The sequence below is a fragment of the Heloderma suspectum genome, chromosome 3 (assembly GCF_057233095.1).
Source record: "Heloderma suspectum isolate Gila_16-S chromosome 3, 16-S_ref, whole genome shotgun sequence".
Taxonomy (NCBI): domain Eukaryota; kingdom Metazoa; phylum Chordata; class Lepidosauria; order Squamata; family Helodermatidae; genus Heloderma; species Heloderma suspectum.
The window spans coordinates 137640202-137655763 of record NC_139460.1 but is presented as its reverse complement, the minus strand read 5'-3'; the positions used below and the strand labels follow the sequence as shown (position 1 = coordinate 137655763).

The window sequence follows — 15562 nt, the reverse complement described above, 5'->3', positions numbered from 1 at the left end:
TCAAACAGCTTTTAAAAATGGCTTTACAATACACAGAACTCTGGTCGTGAGGTTCTCCTTATTGTATTTAGAGGCTTTGCTTCCAAGCACTGCTTACCATCACCATGGGATGCCATTTGGAGGTGTACTTGTGGGTGTACATATCGAGATGGGGCCATTGTGTGTTAGGGACTACATTTTGTCATTATGTTCTACATGCTACAAGCAGCAGGTGTGTGTACATTTGCTAAGCTTGTGTGAAGGAAATATAGTAGTTGACTGGAGTGGGAAGGTTCATTCTCTCTCTCTTTCTCTGCCCATTCCATTAACATCCATCGAAGTTTGCTGAGTTCCTTTATTTCATGGGTTTTATACCTTGTGCTATTGTAATTAGTTTCCACTTATACATTGCATCTTGCTTATTCTTTGAACTATCAAATGAGTACCAAATGTGTGCATTTTAGGGTTAGGCTGTCCCAGTGGTGAGTCCAGTGGCAATGCCTGTCACTGAAGAAAATAATTTTTAAAACACCTTCTGCCTTTGTCACAATGGGCAGAATCTGCGATTGCGCCTTGCAGTACTCCGGACATGCAGAGAAGGTGTACGGTGATGTCCAAAACTGCAGTTTCCATTCATGGGCCAGGATGCAAAAAGCTGTTTATGGTGCAATCCTGTGCATGTCTACACAGAAATAAGACCCATTGAGTTCAATGGGCCTTACTCCCAGGTAAGTGTGTGTTAGATTGCTTTAGGCTCACACAAAGTGCTTGCACAATTCCACTGGAATGATTGCCTTCCATCCCCTTCCTGTATACAGCTCCCCCCCCCAGCCCCCCAGTTTTCATGACATTTGTTTTTGAAACTTCTGCCAATTTCAAGAGCAGTTTGCCATGTGGCATAGTGGCCTCTTCTTTGAGAAATAGAAGTCTAAAGCTTTGCTTGGGTTCATGGACCAAGTTTCACAGTTCTTTGGATCCTTGCCACAGTGAACAATCAGAGGGCCCATGTGGCAGGAGGGGGCAGCTTCCACTGCCACAAGGAAAGAAAAAGCGGCTGTTATATGCACAACAGTTCTGAGTACTGGACAATATATTGCACAGCTGAGAGAGAGCAAGGATATTGCTGGGCTGCAGAGGTAACTTTTGCTTTATGCAGTATTAATTCATTGAATTCCATATTGAAGATCTTCTGTGTTCTCTGACATTTCCATAGTGGAATGTCTGTACTAGAGAGTTGAGTGTAAGGGGAATATTTATGGACATTTTCATCAGAATCAAAAGGCATCCCCCACACTTTCAGGGATGTTTTGAGAATTTCTGAAGAACTGAAGTGTCTGCCTATTCAGGAAGCACTACCTAAACAGATTTTCTTTGCCTGCATCTGTTCACTAGTTGTCTAGAGTCACCCATGTCTTAACCAGGAAGCACTGCCCTCCTTCCAAATTAGCTTTGTTTGCCCCCAGTGATGTTGGCACATAGCTAAACCTTACTAGTTACGTCATGTTGCCATGTCATCGATTCACCCTGTGATCTCTGATTGGCTGGGATCATCCTGGGAACAAAAATGGTGCTCACGCAGCAGCTGCTAGGGGAAACAATGGCCAGATATATACTTCAGGTCATATCGATACAATCCCATCATGGTGTCCTTGTATTCCTCTTGTACATTTATACCTCATAGCATACAAAATGACATCTGTTGTGGTATTTTCGATAATATGGAATAAAAAGCAGGAAATAACGCTAGACAAGCAGTATAGACAGAGTGAGTAATGTGCCCCAACAGTTATCAGCGCACTTCAATATTGATAAAAAGCACTAGTGTAGATCTAGCCCAGAGTAGCAAATAACTTTAAACAACATAAATATTTGAGTACTTTAAAGGGGTGGGGCAGGGAAATACTTTTGCTTGCAATGGGCAAACATTTGATGCAGCTCCAGTCTGTACTGAGTGTAATAATTCTGGGGCCATTTGCTTAAGGAAGTGTGGTTATTGCTTTGCCTTTGATGTCTCTCTTCTTGTTAAGTCCTTCCTCACCCCATCCGCTTTTAAATCTTTGGTGAGATTTTTGCAATTACTATCTGAGTAGTGATGATGATCAGTTTCTTCTTCTTTCAATTTTCTTTCTTTTCTTTCTCGCCATGGGGATTGTTGGTGCTGCAGTTGTGCTTAGTAGGTAACTACTGCAGCTGTGCCCAAAGGGAATTATGTCAGGCTAATTTTTTTGCTGAGTTGGGGGCATAAAAGACCTGGATCTTCAGGTTAAATAAGCCAACTTCATCCTGCTGCCTTTCTCAGAAAAACTGAAGCCTTGTGGGTCTTTTGTGTTCAGAATTTTCACAGGTTATTTTAGTGAGTTGGAACAGAATATCATTAGGTTAGACCCAGATTTAGTCATACTTAGAGTAGACTCATTGGGTGGCTGGAGCTGGGAGCAGCTGTGTTTGAGAGGGCCTTGTTTGCTGCAGCATCTGCCAGTCAACCGAAGACCTACTTCTCTTGCTTAGCAGGTACAAAAATGTGGGGCTGTCAGAGGCAGCATTTGTGCTTATGCCTTGGTGTTGTGTAAAGTACAACGCTGAGCGCTTGGAGCATTTCTACATCAGGCTAAAGTCCTGTAACTTTACCGGGGCTTTCTGCTTCCGTTTTAAATCCAGGATCATGATGGGATCCCTTTACACATGCTTCTTTCCCCCTCACCCTGCCCCTTTCCCCCCTTATCTGTGTTTTTCTGTGTTTCATTATACAGCCACTAGATGGTGCTGTGGTCTAGCTCCTCTTATTGCGGAATTTAGGGATGTCAGAGAAATCTGCTGCGGATTCAAATGAGGCCGGATTCTTTGGAATCCAGCCTCAGGAATCTGCAGGGGATCGGGACCATTTACCTCCACTCCAGGAGGACTGGAGGCAGAATGGCACTCGGCTGCTTCTTGCCAGTCAGAGCTGTTCACCTCCTCCCTGTCCCTGCCGATCTCCATGTCTTTTCTTTAAAAAAATAAAATAAATGGCGATCGGCAGGATGTGCCCATAGACTTAGACGCAAATAGAGTCATGAATCTTACGTCTAAGTCTATGTGTCCATAGGCTTATACACAAGATTCACGGTTCTATTTTGCGTATAAGTTTACGGGCACATCCTGCCGATCGCTTTTTTTTTTTTTTTTTTTAAAGAAAAGACATGGCAATCAGCAGGGACAGGGAGGAGGCAAACGGCTCTGGCTGGCAGGAGGGAAGGTAAGTGGCCTCCAAGCCGTTATCCCCCCCCCCCCGCGGAATCCTTGTGGAACAGAGCCACTCCGGAGGATTCCGGGGGGGGGGGGACAGATTGCCTCCCCCCCCATGGATTCCCCACTGGAACAGATGGTGCGGAATGTGTATGCCCCTTGAGGAATTTCCTCTTTTCATGAGGGAACTCAACATGCTGTAATTTGATAGCTCATTATCTCTGATCTTTTAAAAATGGGATAAAGGTCATGTAGTGTGGGAGACACCCTGGAGGTTGACGATGTCATATAAAGGACCCACATACTTCTGTGAGTAACCAATATCAATAGCAGGATAAAAGCCCCATGTGGAGAAGCCCTTGGAGTTGCTTGTAGGTCCATAGGTTTTTCTGTGTGCTATAAGGAGGTCCTGTGCCATCCATTTTGCCTGGTATACAAATAACCGAGGAAGAAGAATGAAGTAGATTCTACTGCAGAAATCAAAGAAAGAAACTCATCCAGGGGCTGTTTCTTTCGACTCAGCCTGGCTGGTGTTATTTTTGAATGGGGGGAGGGAGTGTTTTTGGAGAGGATTTAAACAATTCGCCCCTTGGTTTTAATGGGTCTATATCAAGTATAATTAAGTCTGGATCCCATCCAATGTAAATGGAACTTCACCAAAGTCATGCATGGCCTGAGTTCTGTTCTTAGACTTAGGTGTTGTGTATTCAGCTGACTCGGTGAATACAGAAAGCAAGAACATTCCTCTTGCAAAGTGCTGAATGGGGGAAAACACACAATCCCTCCCTTGTTTTTAGCAAAACTCAGCTTTTCACTCCAGCAGTGGAATGTTGGTCTGGGATTTGACAGTTTTAGTTATACCTGAAATTCTTTCTCTGTCTGGAGTTGATTGAAAAGTATTTTTCTTCATTGGATTAGAATATGGGCCACTATACTTAAATTACTTTGATAGCATTAAAAATAAATAAACAACTACAGATCTCTGAACACTTTGCAAATAATTATGCATATCCATGTCATATCTGAGGTCCTGTATTTGGAAAATATTTGGCATCTGTTCCATTCCATATATGTGTCACTGGCTTAAATCAGTCTAAGTAATACTATGGGAGAGACATTCTACACAATATAGATACTTGATTTCCTTTAGCAGCCCCTCAATTCTATTTTAACTATCCCCACCTCGACCCTAAGACTATGTGATGGTGTGAGGTTACCTGCAATATGAAGTAATCACACAACGAAAGTGCCACAGCATGGTGTTCAGTAGATAGTGGATGGATGTCTCTCTGCTGTTGTTGAATGCAGATCAGTCTTCTTCTTCTTCTTCTTCTATTATTATTATTATTATTATTATTATTATTATTATATTTATACCCCTCCTTTTTCCCAGTACTCTGGGACACAAGGCAGCTTACAAACATTAAAACATATACAATTAAAACATATGAAAATATACAAAAGTTAAAATATAATTAAACAACAGTACAAGTAAAATTATATTAAAAACATTAAAACAGCATTTTAAAACAGCATTTTAGTAGCTTACCCCCAGGTTCCAATTATGTCCTAAAGGCCTGCTGGAATAAGAATGTTTTAGTCTGCCTCCGGAAACACATCAAGGAGGGAGCCATCCTGGGAAGGGCGTTCCACAGCCATGGGGCAGCCACTGAGAAGGCCCTCTCCTGGGTTCCCACCAGACGTGCCTGTGACAGTGGTGGGACTGAGAGAAGGGCCTCCCCAGAGGATCTCAGAGGGCAGGTTCATAAGGGAGGATACGGTCTTTCAGGTAACCTGGACTGGAGCCGTATAGGGCCTTATAGGTCATAGCCAGCACTTTGAATTGTGCCCAGAAACAGACTGGAAGCCAGTGAAGCTGTTTTAACAAGGGAGTTGTATGCTCCCTGTAACCAGCCCCAGTCAACAGTCTGGCAGCAGCTCTTTGGACCAGCTGCAGTTTCCAAACACTCTTCATAGGCAGCCCCACGTAGAGCGCATTGCAGTAATCCAAATGGGATGTAACTAAGGCATGTGTCACCGTGGCCAGATCAGACATCTCCAGGAACGGGGGCAGTTGGCACACTAGTTGTAACTGTGCAAAAGCACTCCTGGCCACCACTGAAACCTGAGCATCTAGGCTTGGGGCTGAATCCAGGAGCACCCCCATACTGCTAACCTGAGTCTTCAGGGGGAGTGCAACCCCATCCAACACAGGCTGAATCCCTATTCCCTGGTCTGCCTTTTGACTGACCAGGAGCACCTCTGTCTTGTCTGGATTAAGTTTCAATTTGTTCTCCCTCATCCAGTCTATTACTGATGCCAAACACTGGTTAAGGACAGAAACAGCTTCCTTGGAATCTGGTGGAAAGGAGTTGTAGAGCTGGGTGTCATCAGCATAATGGTGGCACCAAACTCCAAAACTCCGGACAACCTCTCCCAGTTGTTTCATGTAGATAGTAAATAGCATGGGGGACAGAACAGAACCCTGAGGGACCCCACAAGCTAACAGCCACAGAGTCGAACAGGCATCCCCCAACACCACCTTCTGAGTTCGCCCCACTAGGAAGGAATGGAGCCACTGCAAAACAGTGCCCCCAAGTCCCATCCCAGTGAGGCATCCCGGAAGAATACCATGGTCAATGGTATCGAATGCCGCTTCGATACCATAATAGTCATCTATAATTGCCCACCACACAGCCCTCATATCCCATCCTGCTTATTTGCTGAGTTGATAGGGTGGGATCAAGTGATCATTCTGCACATGATAACAGAACACATTATTTCAAAGGGAGTTCTGGAATCTTCTTCCATTGACTTTTAGTAGGATTTCATCAGACTTACAGTACTTGCAAACACAACACACACACCCCGCCACACCCATTGGTGAACTGAATTCACCAGGCATGTTTTGTGGCTTGCCAGGTGCTTGACAAACCCTTTGACTTTTGCAGTACTGGACAGGCAGCAAATTAGGGTACTTGTTGAGACTGCCGCTAGCTACTGCTACATACGTCATCAGTGCTGAGCTGAGTTAGTGTGCTGAGCAATTTTTGGTACTTTTGGGGATGGGGTAAAATGCCCCCCTAAGTTTGGATTAATCTTGGGGTGGGAGTGAAACTGAATTGCTTTCAGGTGGGGTGGCCTTATGTTTAACGACAAGTGAGCTGTGGGACTCCTTTTTAACAAGAAAAAAAAGCTTTCTCCTCACTTCAAGTGGTGGTTTAGCTGTCCTCAGCAGCCCACACTTTGACATTTGGGACAGATGACCAATGGTTACATCTTGGCAAATCAGATCATGTATCCTTATTCTAAGCAGTATCATTGATATGATCAGGCTCCGAGGCCATAATAAAATGGCCTTGGAGTCTAATGTGTTTACACACACCCACACACACCCACACCCACACACACACACACACACACACTGTGCTAGTGCAGTTGTTGTCAATATACCATATTGGGTAATTATATGCTGGTGTGTAAGACTTAAGATCAAGCTGTTTGGTGAGCTTTCTGTCTTGCACAAAATGTTCTCAATAACATCTTAAAACATCTGGCAGCTAGACCCACAGCATAATGTCTCGCTGTGCTTTCAGGCTTCTGATGGCAAGATTTATTTTTAAAGGATTATTTCAGCAACTAATTCTGCATGTCAACTTCATCTGCACGTGTACCTGTAGTTCCTGATGGAGGTATTGTTGCTGAATAGACAATCACCTGCAAAGGAAACATTGCCATGTGTGCCAGTGAAGCTGATGGCAGAGCAGAGATTTCAGCCCAGGTTGACCTAGTCTAAATCCAACAAATCCAGCCGCATAAAGACAGATAGGACCAGAAGGTCCCAAGATCCAGGGCTTTTCTACATGAGGCTTTTAACCCACGCCTTTACTGAGGTGTCTGCTTCCAGATCCTTTGTGGGATTAAGATCGGCTCCTTGACACGTGTTTTTTTTCAGGGGGTTTCTTTCTCTGCCTTTCTATATGTTCCCTCACACAACTACTAGGTGGCACTGTGGTATAGCAGAATCATGCAAATATACTGGTTTCATACCACCATTCAGAGATATATCAGACTTTCCTTGTTAGAAAAACAACAACAACCCTGCTTACAAAGCATGGGAGAGGCCCTGGAGGATGACAACATCATGTAAAGGACCCGCAAACTACTGTGAGTGAGGAATCACAATAAAAGTCTTGTGTGGAAAGGCAATCCCTACCTTGACACAAGGAAATATCTTCCTGGTAGATGAATCAAGATAACCTAGTAACTGTGATCTAATAAAACAGAGATGACTCCAAAGGATACAGAGGGATAGGCTTTGCTCCCCACAAATGTTTACCACTACCCCATTCATTCCTGAGTTTTTACTTATGGTATGCATGTGTTTAATGCTTATAGCAAAAAACCATAATAATAGGCTTTGCCACTCATTCACTTCCCAAAACTCTTTTTCTCCCCAGAGTCATCCCTGTAATGAAGTGCTGCTGCTGTTGATTATGGTTTTTATAGTTGTTTATATGGTTGTTTTTATGGGTGTTTTATTAAGTTTATGTTTTTATTGCTTTTAATATGTTAATAGTTATGTGTTTTATTGTTGCAAGCTGCCTTGGGAGGGCTTCTACCCTGAAAGGCGGCCAAGAAATATTTTAAATAAATAAATAAATGAGATAATATGGTGATTTGAATGGAATATCACCTAGCACTATTTCATTTGAAGGTTGTGGTATATTAAACTGTTCAACAGAGTGAGAGTTCACCCAATTGGAGACCAATAGTATACATTTTGGGAGTTTGCTCAACAAGCAATGCTGAGACAATGCATCTTTATATAATGAGGCCCAGTTACTCAAGCCAGGACATGATCCAGCCAAAGTTAAACTCTTTCAGGTGTCATTGATTCCAGTGGGAGAGAGTTAACTCTTTTCCATGAGGGGGAAAAAAAGACTCTTGGAAGTGCATTACTTTGGCTGCCCAGTTTTGTGTGCCATGGCATGGGGCACCTCTCATGGACTGAGATCCTGGAGTTCTACTCTTCTTTACCATATGACACACACACAAATGAGTGGGCTGCTTCTGAAAAGTAAAGTAATTTGGATGTTTGAGTGGTGCCATCCCTCTGCACAGCTGTGCACCATAATAAGGCACAATGTGACTTATTGTTACTACCTCAGACCATTTTTATGCCTGATTAAATTCTTGAGACTTCAGAAACTTGGGGGATTATCTCCTTTCTGTCCCCATTACTCCCCTCCACACACACACACACACACACACACACACACACTCCCCCTGTAATCCTACTGGGAAGAGTAGCCTTGATTTTAGAGCTCTGGAACAAAGAGAAAACCTCTATCTTCGAAGTAACTCCTGATTAAATCAAAATGGAGGGAAATCACTGCAGGGCCTTATAGAGAACACATCAAGTTAAAGAACACCTCTATAACACCCTTCTCTTCAATAGGCTTTTATCTTGATGATCTCGTTGTAGACAATTGCTTATTAATAGGCACTGATTGTGTGTGCCTGCGATGTTCCATGCCTGACTGAAAACCTCCACTGTTCTCTAAGTGCCAGTAATAAACTTTGTGCTTTCAGGTTCTTGTCACTGTGGAAAGTGCATCTGTTCACCCCAGGAATGGTATATTACAGGGGAATTCTGTGAATGCGATGACAGAGACTGCGACAAACATGACAGCCTTATTTGTACAGGTGTAGTACAGTCCCCATTCATATACTAGCTGCTCTCTTAGAAGTGCAGAATAATCGAAACTGAAAGAGGTTATCAAGCCAGCCAGCCCCTGCCTCCCTGCCCCAAAGGCTGCAACCATCTACCCAACAGCCTCCTATCAATCAACATATATGATATATGCTTTAGACCCACAAGCAGAAAAGCCAAGCACCTAAAAAGGGTTGCTTTCACAGCAGATCATGCCAGATGAGTGGTAGGAGAACTCCTTCCTAGCTTTCAAATATGGCCTCCATTCGCCCAGAGCAAGACCAACACCCATATAACAGGACTTCCAAAAGGAAATAGTCTAGGTCAGGGGTAGAAAACCGGAGGCCTGGGAAACAGCCAAATCCAGCTTTCCTGGGTAGGGCTGACCCTACCATTATGCACAGTGAGGTGGTCCCCTCAGGCAGCAGATGCTAGGAGGGGGCAGCAAGGTACTGGAGGAGACTGCTGAGTGCCAAGTGATCTGCCCTGGCCCCTCTAAGCTAACCTGCTGCCTGCAGGTGCAGCGGAGGGTGCTGTTCCATTGTCAGTATTAAAGAAAGAATCCAGTTGGCTTTTGCTCATGGAACAGGAGAGGGTGCCATCTCCTGTTTGCCTCAGGCAGCAAAATGCCTTGGGCCAGCCCTGTTCCTGGGGCTCCAGTCTGGCCCGCTGGGGTTTCCCAGAGGGGCCTGTCCTCTTTCCCTGGCCCTGGCCCCTTTTCCCCCAACCAGTGATCATTTGGTGGCTTGCTGGCTTTTGTGCAGTTTTTCCCCATTCTAAAAGGTTGAAATGCCTCTCCTAAGGCTTAGTTACCGGCAGGAAGAGCTTTAAGCTACAATATGCTGGTGTTGTTTTGTGTTTTGGCTCAACCCCCTTTGCCTTTTGGCCCCGCCCACCAATGTGTCTCCCCCCCCCCCCCAAGTTCCTCTGAAATTAAATTTGGCCCTCAGGCTGAAAGGGGTTCCCCAGCTCTGTGCTATGTGTATGAGGGCAGAGCAGCTGATGGGGACAGGGGAAAAGATCAATATAACTTAAAAACAAAGCTTCCATAAGAAAAAGCTTTGTTTACTCAGCCCTGTTTTGTTTACTGACTGGAAGGAGGCACACTCTCCTTACTATCCATGTCTCAGAGCCCCTGCCCGGTATGTAGCATATAGGGATGATGTGTGGGTCCCATATGGCTCTCCCTGAAGACCAATTGGCCTTTTTGAGTGTTCAATAGGAATGCTGTGGTTGAAACATGGCCTCCTCCTTCCCACCTCCCCACCTTCCCCAAGATTTTTAAAAAAAAAGACTTTGGGAAGGAAGTAACAACTGGTAAGAAATACTCACAAGTCCTCCTCTCAGTTGTAAATGCCAGGGCTTGTAATCAGAAAACATTGTTTCCAGCTAACGTAAGTCCTTATGGGGCAAACTTTACGGGTGTGAATGTCAGTTCAAGTCAGGGTAGATATGACCCAAAATGGAACAAGATGTTTTGAGTGAGGGAAGGAGTTGCATCCCCCCCTCAATTAAATTCTCACACTGCCACTAATGGTGTACTGATCAAGTGTTAAATTTGGATTGGGAAGACCTGGTTTAAATCCTTGCTCAGCCATGAAATTCACTGGGTGGTTTTGGAGCAGTCAGTACCTCTTAGTCTAACCTAGCACAGAGGCTTGTTCTGAGGGGAAAAAAATGGCGTAACTCCTAGTATACCACCTGGTCTCTTTAGAAAAAGGGTGGATACAAATGTGGTCAGGGGGCCAGCCCTACTATTGGGCAGGGTGAAGTGGCCACCTCAGATGGCAGATGCTAGGGTGTGTGTGAGGGGGCAGCAGCAGCCTGCCTGGCTATTCCTCCTGAGCCCCCTGGCCATTTCCTCTGTTGGAGAACAGAGCTGTGTGTGCCTGCCCTATACCCCCTAAGCTAACCTGCTGGCCTCAAGCACGAAGGGCGCTACCCCATTTGCAGTGTTGAATTACAATTCACTTGCCAGCACAGTCAGCTTCCACCCATGGAACGGGCAGCATGGGGGTGCAGGGCAGGCCATGTGGCACACACAACTCTGTTCTCTAACACCTTGCTGCTGTTTGCTGCCTCCCTGCTCCGGTATCCATTGCCTGAGGCAGCCGCCTCACTTTGCCAAATGGCAGGCTATCCCTGAGGGCTAACTTGCTTTTGAGAATCTAACTTGACATATGCAACCCTATTACGGAATAGCACCCTCATGGAGGCTTCTGATCGCATTCTGATGCCTTCTTGGTGCCAAAGACTTTACAATTCCATTCCACCCCATGCCCTGAAAACGTTTAATTTTTAAACATTTTAATCTGTGGTGGAATTGCTTTAATGAGTGCTTCATACACACACCCAACCCCAGAGCTATTTATTCATTGTTACGCATTTTTTTATTTGGTGATGTTATTGTTGTTGTTAGGGTGGTTTTTCCCCCCAGCATTCCCCAGCCATTTCCCGATGGCTAGCTGGGGAATGCTGGGAGCTGTAGGACTTTTCTCTCTCTAAACATGCATAGGATTGCACCCTAAGGCTCCAATCCTATGATCCTTGCAAGGGAAGTTTGCCCTTGGTGAGGGAGACCCAACCTCACAACAAGCCTCTGTGAGGTTGTGGAAAGGTATGCAGCTGTTTTTTCCCTGAGGCCAGAATTCCAGCATTACAGAGTTCAAAAAGGAGGCCTTCCAGGGGCATTCCCCGAGCATGCTGGGATAGGCTATGGATCCACTGGATCAAAAGCTCTCTTGTGCCCCCAAATCCCAGCCCCAAGAACACTGGGGGAAACAACCAGCTCTGGAGCTGGGATGAAATGGGTGGGATTTTTTTTTTTTGTAAGAAGTAAGAAAATGGTTTGAAACTGCCACATCAAAAGGGGAAAATATTTATTTTATTTAGATCCCACCTTTCTTCCCCAAAATGGCACTGTAGATGGGTAATGATCCTCAAGGTGGCTGCCCCTCCCCTTCTTTCCCTGCCCATGTGGGGTGATAGATCATGGGTGGTCTTTTTTGGGAATAAACCAGACCTTGAGAGAATCAGATGTCTTAAATTCCTCCACACTCCATCTCAGTTCCTTCCTCTCTCTTCCCCATTGGATTGCTCTGTAAATGGATGAAGGAGTGAACAAACTCCCCAGATTGAATTAGCTTCAGTGCACACCTCAGTGTCTCCACTGTCATAGTTACAGTGGATCCAAGAGGAGAAGACGCCTGTTCTATAACACAGAGGCAGCTGCATGTGAACTCTGATGCCTTCAGTATAACATTTGCTGTTTTCTTGATGGCATTGCTCAACAGATGGGTCCTGCCAACTGGGCTTTTTTTTTTTTTTGGTGACTTCCTAATCAAATTGTAAAGCCAGTTCTGTCCAGAAAGAGAAAATTTGTACGGAGAAAGATGAAACTGTTTTATGGGGATTAGCAAATTTCAGAGCGACATGTTTAATGAAGTACATTTCAATTATGGATAATTATAGACTGTGCTGTTGTTTTTCCAGGAAATGGTATATGTAGCTGTGGGAACTGTGAGTGCTGGGACGGTTGGACTGGAAATGCTTGTGAAATCTGGCTTGGGACAGAATACTCCTAACCCTGCTGTGGAACACTGAAGACTGAAGGATTTCTGGTTGGCTTTTTTATTGTAGGCTGCTAGAATACTTAAATGCAAGACAACCTTTAAAACAAACAAATCTACCATTAGAAGCAAGTCCGCGCACCAGAATATTTCTTAAAAAATCATATCAAATCAGAATACCTATCTGTTGCTCTGATTCTGCTCTCAGTGTTGTCAGTGGGAGAGGATGAGAACATCCAATATCAACAATAATACAGCATAGTTGTTAAGACCACAATGGATGTTTGCGGGAAATTGCACAGACAGGATGCATTGTATAATGTACTTGGGTTATTGAATTTCAGCTTCGTTGTATAATAAGAACTGCATTTGTATGAAAAGAATCAAACTGGTTTAGGAGTATGTTAAAAGGGTGAATGGAGGGTGGAGGGGATTATCCCATTGACCTTGGTAGACACACATACACCCCCCCCCGACATCCTTTTTACCCTGTCACCCCCTCTCATCATCATGTTCCATTCAGCTATTTGTAAGGGTAGGGCAGAGATAGGCTGGAATGGAAGCACGTGAGGAAATCTCTACCCACATGAAGGTGTGGTTTCTTTCCTTAGGTTTAGGGCTGAGCTGAAACTGCTTACCTCGTTTTGGGTGCTTTTTTTAATGAGTGTCAAAAAATGATTCCCAGTCACATTTGCATTGTTTCAATGCTGTTCTACTCAGTGCCATTTTCCTCCTTCTTTGCCATCATTTGCCCACACTGTCATTTAATCCTATTGGCTGTGATGAGCCATGTGATTTTGCTGATCTTGCCACATTTCATCTGACATGATTACACCTGGAACATTTGCAAACATAATCACATGTGCTGCCACAGCCAACTGGACTCTGGGGGCAAAATCCAATGGGGTGCTTATGCTCCACCAATTCTCTTATGCCCCACCAATTTTTGTTGTACAAGTGTCCCCTGCTACTTATGCAACGGTGCTTTAGGTTGTCTCTATATGAGTGATTTATTGCACACGTGTGATTGGCCACTCATGGAAGTTTGTGGGTCTTTTACACAATGTCATCAACTTCTCCCACACCTTTTTCCATTTATCCCACTTTCAAAAAGATCAGAGGTAAGCTGGAATATTAAAAAATCACAGGATATTGGCAATGTGAAATGCCAGCATAGTGCTATGAACTTGCCGAGGAAGGACTTTTCTCAATTCAAACCATGTGTCTGCCATATAAATGCTTGAGCACATTTCTCAGTTGGAGGGGGAAGAGGGTAAAATGCCTCCCTGCAATGAAGGGAAACAGATCCGATCCCCTACCCCACCAAGCTCAGAATCAACATCCTCTGTTGATTCGGAGCACCCCATTAAGTTCAATGGGGCTTACTCCCCAGTAAGTGTGCCGAGGGTTGCAGACTTACAGTGTGATATTATGTCTATTCAGGACTAAGTTGTAGCTTTCCTGGGGGCTGCAAGAAAACAATACAGCACAAGTTAAGTGATGAAACTGAGACTCTCCCCACCCACCTCCACTCCGCTCCGCTCCTTTGCACACATGCTAGGGAAGGAGGGAGGTGCTCCCTTGAGTCAAACCATGTGTCTGCAGTGTAAAGGAGCCCATCCTGATCCTGCATTGAAACTGAAAGCAGAAAGTCACGGTAAGGATGCAGGGGGGTTGTGGGTTTTTTCTGAATGCAGAGACACCCCCAGTGCTTCCAGGGCAACCTGAAACGAGCAGAAACACTAGCTTCTGGAAGGAGGCAGGTTGGTGGAGCTCACATAAGGGAATTCCGGCAACCTGCCTCCTTCCAGAAAGGAGTGTTTCCACTCATTTCAGGGCTTCCCCTAGGAAGCACTTAATCTCCTTTGCATGAGCAGTGGATCCTGCTTATGGAAGGGAATCGGTGGGATGTAAAGGAATTGGCGGTGTGTAAAGGAATGGGCAGGGGCGCAAGTGCTCTATTGGTTTTACCCTGTGGCAGTGGGCTAAATGAAGTCAAGGTCTGTGAGGGTGAGATGGAGAAGGAGGAAAATGGCACCAAGAAGGAGCACCACCCAACAAACAAACAACAGTGAAACAGTGGAAATGTTTGCCAAGGTATTTTTTGGTAAGCTGTTTAGTTGCATCCCATCTGCTACTTTCAAATATAATATCAAAAGTATACGACATTGAGTGAAGTCCTACATGGAATATGCCTATGTCTGCATGAACGAGGTCCTGCCGCCCGGGCCTGTCAGAAACTCTTTTCAGGCTAACAGAAGTGATGTGGCAACAGTAATCCAGCAGCATATCTATGTACATTGATTTGACTGATTTCCCCCCACCCCACAATGCCATCAAAGACCTGAAAAGAAAACGATGCTGATTTACAAAGAAAATGCCTTGATCCCCCATGGTGAGCTGGGGCACAAAAGGACTTTCACATGGAGACACATACCATGGGGGCGATTTTGAAGCTACCTCCAGATGGCAGCTGTTCATGGGCACTGCCCCATAGGACTAATTTAATTGAAATGCTGAAATGGAATTCAAGTTCAGCCAGCCCAGCTTCCCACCAGGCCTATAAACCAATGAACCTGGGCGGTCTAGTCCACGATGTACAGGGAACAGATGTATCCCAGTAAGCTCCAAAGAGTGACACGTCACTGACACCAGTTTGTGTCTGCCCAACAGAGTTTGGAAGTGCTGAGAGTGAAGGGCCAACTGCGCAAGAAACTGTGGGGCAAAGCTGATGAGCAGGAAACCATCTAACATCAACCCATTTTATCTAAATATGTGCCTTGCAAAATATAACGATGAATCATTGCCATTATATTATGTAACTGATTGTTTGCCAGCTCAAATAGCAAGATAATCTGTACCATTATAGTTCGTGCTTCTAGTTTTCAGAGCTTTGCCTTGGCATAATTTAAAGTAACTTTCACAAAGTACTCCTGAGATATTCAGAATTCTGCTGAAGTCCATGAAAAGATGATGGCCTTCAAACTAATCAGGAGCTCACCTAACTATGTCTTATAAGAAAAGTATTTTTTATATCTGTTTTGCTAGTACATAATTCCTTTGAGCAGCACCA

The 15562-nt window shown here is 44.6% G+C and overlaps 1 protein-coding gene across 1 annotated transcript in view; it reads left to right on the top strand.

Annotated features, from left to right (window-relative positions):
• The window catches only part of ITGBL1 (integrin subunit beta like 1), a 126805-nt gene extending 113940 nt beyond the window's left edge, over positions 1 to 12865 (top strand). Inside the window, exons 9-10 of the mRNA XM_084845527.1 lie at positions 8800 to 8913; positions 12413 to 12865. Coding sequence (XP_084701653.1) covers positions 8800 to 8913; positions 12413 to 12504 — 206 coding nt within the window. The 3' untranslated portion in view covers positions 12505 to 12865. The remainder of the gene's footprint in view (positions 1 to 8799; positions 8914 to 12412) is intronic.
• The last annotated feature ends 2697 nt before the right edge of the window (positions 12866 to 15562 follow it).